This window comes from Salmo salar, chromosome ssa13 (genome assembly GCF_905237065.1).
Source record: "Salmo salar chromosome ssa13, Ssal_v3.1, whole genome shotgun sequence".
NCBI lineage: Eukaryota > Metazoa > Chordata > Actinopteri > Salmoniformes > Salmonidae > Salmo > Salmo salar.
The window spans coordinates 50,973,991-50,984,070 of NC_059454.1; the positions used below are offsets into that span (position 1 = coordinate 50,973,991).

General features: G+C 40.2%; 1 protein-coding gene across 2 annotated transcripts in view; it reads left to right on the plus strand.

The window, feature by feature from the left end:
- LOC106567384 (beta-citrylglutamate synthase B) overlaps positions 1-8,160 on the plus strand; it is a 43,186-nt gene extending 35,026 nt beyond the window's left edge. For both annotated transcript variants that reach the window (XM_014136557.2, XM_014136558.2), the window contains exon 5: positions 576-8,160. In XM_014136557.2, the coding sequence (XP_013992032.1) occupies positions 576-1,087 (512 nt within the window). In that variant the 3' untranslated portion in view covers positions 1,088-8,160. The remainder of the gene's footprint in view (positions 1-575) is intronic.
- Positions 8,161-10,080: the final 1,920 nt, after the last annotated feature.

A 10,080-nucleotide genomic window follows, 5' to 3' on the forward strand; every position in this document is an offset into this window, starting at 1 on the left:
TCATGTATGTTAGGAAACCACACCAAAGCACAAGGGACAGTGAGAGGAGCATTGAATTTGAATTTGGCCACAGAAGGACAATATAGTTGTCTTGAATGTGACTTTGCTTTTGATGACAGACATGATTATGCTTGTCATAACGTCTTCAGTTTTAGGCTAGCAAACACACTCATGTTTTGTGACATTTTGGGGTCATCAGCCATCAATTGTTCCACAGTTACATGACAAGTCTCACATTGTGTATTATAACAAAATGTTGTCTTACGCAAGCATAGATTCTCGGTTACTCTGGCTTATATGATTTATATATATGATTTATTTGTTTGTCCATCCTATTTCTATCTATTGTTCTAAAATAAATACAAATAATTCCACATTTCACAATACATTAAGAAATAGTTGCCCTGGGAGTTGGTCACTGTTTTCGCTGTCCTGTCATTCCTTGCCATGTTGGCCTCAGAGAATGTGAATAATGTGAATGTAAGGCACACAGTGAACAGTCCACAGATTGCAGTTACTGGCGTGTCTATGGTACTGACGTACCGGTCTTTCCATTGTGCCCTCCTCTCCCGAAGGCGGCGTAGGGATGATGTGCCCGCTGAGTGAGCAGGGCAAGCAGCTGGCGGTGCAGGTCTCCAACATCCTTGGCATGGACGTGTGCGGCATTGACCTGCTGCAGCTCAACGATGGCTCGTTTGTGGTGTGCGAGGCCAACGCCAATGTGGGCTTCATTGCCTTCGATCAGGCATGCGGCATGGACGTGGCGGGCATCGTGGCTGACTACGCCCTCTCGCTGCTGCCTAGCCGCCTGACACGCAAGATGTCGCTGCTCTCGGTGGTGTCCAGTGCCAGCGAGACTAGCAGCGAGCCTGAGGTGTGCCCGGCGCCCAGCAACTTACTGCCCGAGACCGTGTGCAACATGAGCGTGGGGTCCACTTCTAGTGAGAGCGACCCCGAGCTGGCTGATACCACCCCGCAGCCCACGAGCCGCCAAGTTGGCCCTAGCCAGGTTCTGCCCAACCTCCCTGACCCGGCCTACAACTTCAACACCCTCCTCGCCAACGAGATCAAACTATTGACTGAGTGAGCTGAATACAGCCACGGCACACATGCACACTTACACACACAGACACACTTACAAACACACACCTGAACACATGGCGATGGACATTCCTGTTACAGAGCACAAACACAAACTCCTATACACGTTACACAGGCAGGATGTTACATGCAAAAGCATGAGCTGAACAAACAAAAATGAAATGAAAAATGCCATGACCACAGAAACTGGCATTACGAACAGACATAGACGCACACGCCTTCTCTTACTAACTCCCCTATAAACACATAGAGATCTGAGGCTGCTCCCCTGACTCTACTGCTCTTCTCCCCCACTGCGAACAACCCAGTTTTACAACCGCAGGTGGTGGCAGAAGTGGGATCCAGAAGGTTAGCTGAATTACTGAATCTTTTTGTTTTCAATTGCATTGTGAGTGTGAGTTGAGTAAGAGTGTTTTTTGGGAGAACCCTAAAGAGCATTGCATACATCAGCACATAGTCAACCGAAGTTTTTATTTATTTGCACCAAAGAAAACAAGTGATGGACAACAATACAGATAAAAACACATTTAAAACAACTGTTTGCAGGTGTGGTTGGAAGCCCAAGGGCTTATATGAAAATCACACCAGTCTGTCACCCAATTGAACTGAACACACACTACAAAACTGTATTTTGGAGAATGAGAATGATGCGTGGTCGTCGTTATAGATCAACCACTGAGGAAGTAGCCAGGCTTGATTTACTGGTGGTGAAATGAAGTGTTTTTCAAGTGATTTTCTCCATAACTGGGAGAGGGGTACATACAGAGGACTAGTTAGACTGCCCACCAGCTCCATGTAGCAGAGGACAGACCGGGTTCACCGTCACAGGGACTATTAAGTGCAGATTGGGGTCATTTCCATTTTCTACCTCAGTTAAATCTGGAAATGGGATGATTGAAATTGACAAATAAAAAAATCACTGTCACATTTCATTCGCATTAAATTCACGAATTGTCTGTAATCAAAATGGGACTTACCACCCAATGCTGACAATGAGCACCTAAACACGGGATCATTCGAATAAAAAAACTGACCTAGCACCATTGCCTAGAGGCACCTTGTATATTAACAACACTACACGATACCCTATACGCACACGCCTTCTCGTAAGAGATTCCATCTAGAAATGCATAAGCATAGGTCAAGCACAATTGACCCTGAAACTCTAAAATCGATCGCTACTGTCACTTGGTTTTCAAGTTAATGTTTTTAGCGGCTCGTTTTTATTAGGTTTTTACAAGAACAATAGTCAAACAGCGACTCTTTCTCTTCATCTGAAAAAAGCACTTTAAGATAAACCGATGAATTGCATGGTGGAACTACATACTCGGGAGCAAGTTGACGTTTATTGTCATGAAGGTTGTCCTGGAGGCAGAACTGAGTGATTTCCCCTTAGATAGGCTAGCTGCAAAGTCAAATTTGTCTATATTGTAAAAATTCATGAAAACTAAAATGTGCTTTTTGGTCTCAATTTAGGATTAGAGATGTTATGATTTTGTGGCTGTGCTAGCTAGTGACCATTCTGCAGAGCTGCCTCCAGAACAATATTCATGACGAAAAACGCTAACCTGCTACTTGGGAGGCAAGTTGAATCCGTCTAGAAACAGTGCAGAAGCTGTCACTACACCTACAAGAAAAATATACCTCAATACAGAAAACTTTTCACTGCCATAGAATAAACTACTTTGAGTCATACATATCAGCCAGCATCCTTGTGGTTTCAAGTGAGCCTTGACTTTACAAGATTTCCCTCCCTTGATACATAGGGCGTAGATATACTGTAGTCGAGTACATTTTTTGTAAATAATAATTTTAGAAATGTTCATGCTTACTAGTCTCTGGCTGATATGAAAACCATAAGGGCTGAAATAACTGCTAACTTTCTCAACTTAAACATTTTGGTTAACTTGTGTAGAAAACATTGGTTTGTACAGAACTGCAATGTCAAAAATAAATGTTTTACAAAAAACACGAGTGCTAACGTTTCTGTGGATTTGGCTAAATGTGTTTAATCAGCCCAATGTTTTGGCCGGTGATGAATTACTGTTTATTCAGCTCAAGTGAGGTAAACTTCATAAACCTGTTGTACAAATAAAATGCAAAACAATACTTACTTTTTTTACAGTGTGTTTGATAGAATGTTACTTTTTTATTCCTCAAAAGGAAAACTTCTCCAGGGATATCTATTGCCTAGAGCTTCTTTCTTGAGCTGTTGGTTACTTGCGGTGAATCTACCACTCAGCCTTTAAAAAATACCTAAAATACCTGGGGCATCCATCATCAACCAAAAAGTATTTGCAGTAATCATCCAAAGCACAAGCCACTCTACTTTGTGCCACTTAGTGACTAGCTATAACCCATATGTAGAAGGCTTCGATGTTAAACCGTTGACTCTAACATAACTCAGGGAAGCAGCCTTGATCTCATCCCCACTCCTAAGGCATGTGACATATCCATCCTAGCTACAGATCTGCCTAAAATGTGTATTGATGACAAACAAAAAAAGATTTGTAACTATTAAAAGAAGCGTTGTACCATTAAGGTTAACACTTACTTTTTTTCATTGCTTGTTTTATAATATTCAGTGTTTTTTCCACTAATTAATTCTGGTATTTTTTAAGGATGTGGTTTGTGTGCACTTATCTTGTCTCAAATAAAGTGAGGCCGCTGTGAAGCATGATTTTTGTGGGGGGCGATTTACTAACCATCTGGAATCTAACGGGTCTCCATGAGGTAGATATCACGAGTATGCCAAATGCGAACACGGCAAAGAATTTTAGGGACAATTTTAGGGAAAATGCTGTCAACTATTTCAGCTGCTCCACTGGGAGGTAACACCATTTACAGTACTGTGATTTGTCCAACATTATGAAATATCCATTTGAGTAAACTGAATCCCATGTACTTGAAATAGGGCCAGGGGGTCTGATCATCTATAAGTCTAAGTCACCCTTCATCCACAGTTTCTGGGTGACTGGTCTACAATTGTTGTTCTCCCTTTTATTTTCCCAAAGGTTACGTTTGATGTGTTGTCCTGTATATCAAGCCTGTGTCATTCCACATTCATACTTTTAAAAAATTCATGTAAAGAGAAGACATCCTAGAGTCTAGGCCAGGGGGCAAAGTACGGCCCGCCGGGCACTTCAATCCGTCCCGCGAGACCCCTTTTTTCTCCCTAATTTCGTGGTTTCCAATTGGTAGTTACAGTCTTGTCCCTTCGCTGCAACTCCCGTACAGACTCGGGAGTGGCGAAGGTTGAGAGCCGTGCGTCCTTCGAAACACGATCCAGCCAAGCTGCACTGCTTCTTGACACAATGCCCGCTTAACCCGGAAGCCAGCCGCACCAATGTGCCAGAGGAAACGCCGTACACCTGCCGACCGCATCAGCGTGCATGCGCCCGGCCCACCATAGGAGTCGCTAGAGCGTGATGGGACAAGGAATCTCGGCCTGCCAAACCCTTTCCTAACCCGGACGACGCTGGGCCAATTGTGTTCCGCCTCATGGGTCTCCTAGTCACGGCAAGCTGTGATACAGCCTGGGATCGAACCCGGGTCTGTAGTGACGCCTCATGCACAGCAATGCAGTACCTTAGACCGCTGCACCACTCTTGGGAGGCCCCCACAAATTGATTTTAACAAACAAATGGTCCCACAAAAAATGCGGCCCTCCATTGAATTTCAAAATCCCGATGTGGCCCTCGAGCCAAAAAGTTTGCCCACCCCTGGTCTAGACCTTAATACCAGCCATAGGAAAGAATGAAAGGATTACCATTTTCTCCAACATATGCATTGGTGAAATAATAATAATTATCCTAATTACTACATCCATATAACCTACAAAGCATATCTAGGTTAATTTACTCTGTATGGTTTAGTATGTGCGTCCAAAAAAACTTCAAATGCCTTATCCCATTTACTTTGTGGACACTGATAGGGAAACACTGAATGATTCAAATTTGCTTAACAGAACGCCCAACCAGCCATTGATTTCATCTATCCGGCCTTTTCTGATCAGTGCCCACCATAGGAAGGAGACAAAGAACCAATTGACGAGAACAGGTTACACTGCCTATTCTATATATGACATAGCTAAAGCTAGTAACTGGTAAGTAATGACATGGTCCTGGTTTGATGATGTAGCACTACAGCCTGTTCTGTACTGATGCCGCGCTAACGTGCTAGTCGGAACAAGGAAGCTCGTAAACTTCCGACATTTCCGAGTTTCCTAGTTCACCTGTGGTGAGTGAAGGGTCTGTGACCATACACAACAACAACACAATTCAAAGTTACTATTTATTTCTGAATTGCTGCTAATGTATGTTTGGCTCAATTAAGGAATCCAATGTGTTTCTGAGTATATCAGTCTCTCAACACCTGGTAATTAATCTGAATGCCAAAAACAAGCATGGATGTAAAAATCAACACTAATAATACTAGTAGTGAAGTTATTAACATTGATTCTTTGCGTTTTGATATAAAGACATGTCAGAAATGACCTGTACATATGTAGGACTTGAAAGAGTCCTTCAGATCATTTCATCCATCAATGTGTTCAGAAATGAACCTGACGTTTGCTCTAAGGTTTACAATATTGATTGATATATTAAGTTGATCAAAAGAAAATTGCTTCTGTTATACCACATTTGTTAATGATATAATTCAACTTTGTGGGTTAAAATACTAATTAAATATATTTCATAACACAAGAAATGTCACCTTCAAACCATCTGTGTATGATGAAACATTAAAAACCGAAATGAAAAAATCTAAATGGATATGACGTTTTGGAATGCTAATGTCATGCCCCTAGTCTACAGGCTCGAGTCATGCAAGAATTTTGTGTGAAGAAACAGGGTCAATCGGTGACCACGTTTACATGCACACTAATATCCCGTTATTATTCGGGATACTCAAGTATTCTGTTTTTGAGTTGAAGCATATAAACATCAAATCCCGTTTACAATAACCCGAAAAAGCATGTATCCTGGTTATATGAAACCAGGATAAGATGTCTGGGATATGCTGATCTTAGACGGGATACTGTGGCATGTAAACATCTTATCCCGTTTACTGTTATTTTTCGTGGTTTGCGCACCGTGGTAAAGACAGTTTCAGGTTGGAAATTTGACGGATATTCGCCTGTAGTCTTCCTTACGTCCACCAACAGCAGTTATGGACCGTCAACATAGTGACAAATCAACATTTTCACATTTCAGTAGCTATTTAACCATTACTCTGAAAACTTTCAAAACGGGTTCTAGCTAACCCGATGTCATAGACACTAATTGCACACATTTATTTTTTGTCGATTTACATCTCGCACTATTTTAAATTATTTATTTACATTTTTGAATTTCAATAACTCCTTGGTCATATGAGCTACTGGACTCAAACAAGGTTCAGAATGTCCACTGACTAACCTTCTATATTGCACACACTTTAGTTTGTCCATTTTCATCTCACAAGATTTTACATTAATTTTTCAAATTGTCAATAGCTCCTTGGTCATGTGACCTAGGGACTTCAAACAATGTTCAGAATGTCCACTGAGTGGGCTTACACATTGCACACCCTTTTAGTTTGTCGATTTCATCTCACATGATTTTACATGAATTTTTGAAAATTAAAAATGTCAATAGCTCCTTGGTCATGTGACCTACTGACTTCAAACAAGGTTCAGAATGTCAACTGAGTGGGCCTACACATAGCACACCCTGTAGTTAGTCCATTTTCATAAGATTTTACATGAATTTTTCAAAATGTAAAATTTCAATAGCTCCTTGGTCATGTGACCTAGGGACTTTAAAAAAGGTTCAGAATGTGCACTCAGTGGGCCTACACATTGCACACCCTTTAGTTTGTCCATTCACATCTCACAAGATTTTACATACATTTTTCAAAATGTAACATTTCAATAGCTCCTTGGTCATGTGACCTAGGGACCTAAAAAAAGGTTCAGAATGTCCACTCAGTGGGCCTACACATTGCACACCCTTTAGTTTGTCCATTTTCATCTCACAAGATTTGACATGAATTTTTCGAAATGTAACATTTCAATAGCTCCTTGGTCATGTGACCTTACTTCAAACTTGGTGCAGAATGTACCCTTCTATATTGCACACTCTTGTTTGTGTACTGTAAAATCATGCGGTGTAATGTACATTTTTCCTAGTTTTACATTTCAATAGCACCTTGGTCATGTCAATTATACACCTAAGAAGCATGCAGTGGATATACACCCATATTGCATATCCTCTAGTTATGTCTCTTCTATATTGTTGTACATTAATATTAATTTGACAATTAGGGGGTTCAGTCCATTGTTGTGTTTACCCTTTTCTTTAATATTTATCTATAATAATTGTCCCTGTTTTTTATTTTTCCACAGTATTTAACAGCGGTACGTACACAATAGGAGAGAGACAGACAGTATCTCCTTTCGTCATTAATATCAACCATAAAGGAAAAGGGCAAAGTACGAGAGTCATGCTATTAATTGTCCAAAGCAGGGATGGAGAGTGAGCTAGTGAGGTAGGCTGCAGTGGGTTTGCTGGTCAATACATATACTGAACATGTAACCACAGTAATGGTGGCCATTAAATCAATGAATAAAAATGTAATATTGACAAATTAAACAGAAATTGTAGACCTTTAATCTTTTCCAACAAGTCAACAGACACTTCAAATAAGTATGAAACATTTCACAGTGTTAACTTTCTCTTTATCCCTGGTTGATGTAAATTTCAGAGTGTCTTCAGTGTGGATGGGGTATGGCATACATTTTCAACAACAAAGACTGCACTTCCAGTTTGTGTTCTTTACTCTGTTGAACTATTTTGTCTTCATTCCTAGTTACAGCACATGGAATCACCGTTGGCATGCAAAACATTCAATCTAAAGCAAAACAAAGCGTAACACGTTATAAATAATATCAAATATCAATGCAGTATGATGAATGACGAATTAGCCATCCATTGTGTTATATTATAAATTGTCTTGCATGCCTTCACTGTTGTCAAAAGAATATAAACATGTTAAATAAAGTTACTAACCCAGTCAGTCTTTGGGCCACATCCAGGTTCTTTATCAGTGGCACACATGAAGCAGTTGTTGGCTTTGTTGAACTCTGAAATCATAGGCATGAACTGATCATATGGCTGTCCCAAACAACTACATAAAAATTAAGAATTTACATTTACTTTGAATTAAATGTCATTACATACCAGACATTTTTAGTATATCCTCAGCCATTTCTTTTGGCAGTTGCTCCATGTGTTTTTGAAGGTTCCATATCAATTTGGGATGTTGGGGAAGTTCTGTGGCCTTGGCCATCTACACCAAAAAAAAAAAAAAAGTTTCTGACCTAATTGTCACATAACAGCTAACCATTCATTATTGAAAATATAACTATCAAACCTGCATTACAAAGACCCCGCAGCTGAAGGTGTCCTGCTGCATGGTGTGAGTTATTTCCATTCCTTTCCACTTTATGTCCACACAGTCGTCTTTTCCATGGCAGGATCTTCTGATTTTGAAGTATTCTCTTTTTTATGTAAACATAATGGAATTCTGATTAGTTATAGGCAAATGAATACACAAGGCAAATTTGTATGCTGTTTTCCTTATCACTATGATCTAGTAGTAGAGGTAATTTCCTTTATGCCCCATTCTACACACAGCCTAAATTATAGCCACTGAACCATTTACAGGACAATAATAAAAGTAGCATATAGGATCCAACCCTATCACAGAGTGAATAAATGTCAAGCATTTGTAGACTTTAAGAAAAAAATATGAAATGACAGTTTCATCAGTACATGCTTAAAGAAAGTCATATCACAAAGATCACAGATGACAGTGCCCACCAAATCTATGACAATAGAGAATTAATTGTAAGCACCAAAGTGTGTTTGTCAAAATAATATCTGAAAATGTCAGTTGTTGAACATAATACTTCTATTTGCAATAGCAATTTATGATATATGCAGTTGATGAATATTCCATGTACCAACACTACATGTAGAACGGACATAAGACATTCCCACATACAGTAATTTTTTATTTATTTTATTTATTATTTCACCTTTATTCAACCAGGTAAGCCAGCCAAGATAAAGCAAAGCAGTGTGACACAAACAACAATACAAAGTAACATAAAAGTATATATACAGTGTGTGCAAATGAAGTGAGATTAGGGAAGGCAATAAATAGGCTGTAGTAGTGAAATAATTACAATTTCGCAAATAAACACTGGAGTGATAGATGTGCAGAAGATTAATGTGCAAGTAGAGATACTGGGGTGCAAAATAGAATAAAAAAATAAATAACATTATGGGGATGAGGTAGTTGGATGGGCTATTTACAGATGGGCTATGTACAGGTGCAATGATCTGTAAGCTGCTCTGATAGCTGATGCTTAAAGATAGTGAGGGAGATATGAGTCTCCAGCTTCAGTGATTTTTGCAATTCATTCCAGTCATTGGCAGCAGAGAACTGGAAGGAAAGGCGGCCAAAGGAGGAATTGGCTTTGGGGTGAAATATACCTGCAAGAGCACGTACTACGGGTGGGTGCTGCTATGGTGACCAGTGAGCTGAGATAAGGTGGGGCTTTACCTAGCAAGGACTTATACATGACCTGGAGCCAGTGGGTTTGGCGACGAATATGAAGCGAGGGCCAGCCAACGAGAGCATACAGATCGCAGTGGTGGGTAGTATATGGGGCTTTGGTGACAAAACGGATGGCACTGTGATAGACTGCATCCAATTTGCTGAGTAGAGTGTTGGAGGCTATTTTGTAAATGACATCGCCGAAGGCAAGGATCGGTAGGATAGCCAGTTTTACGAGGGTATGTTTGGCAGCATGAGTGAAGGATGCTTTGTTTTGCGAAATAGGAAGCCAATTCTAGATTTAAGTTTGGATTGGAGATGCTTAATATGAGTCTGGAAGGAGAGTTTACAGTCTAGCCAGACACCTAGGTA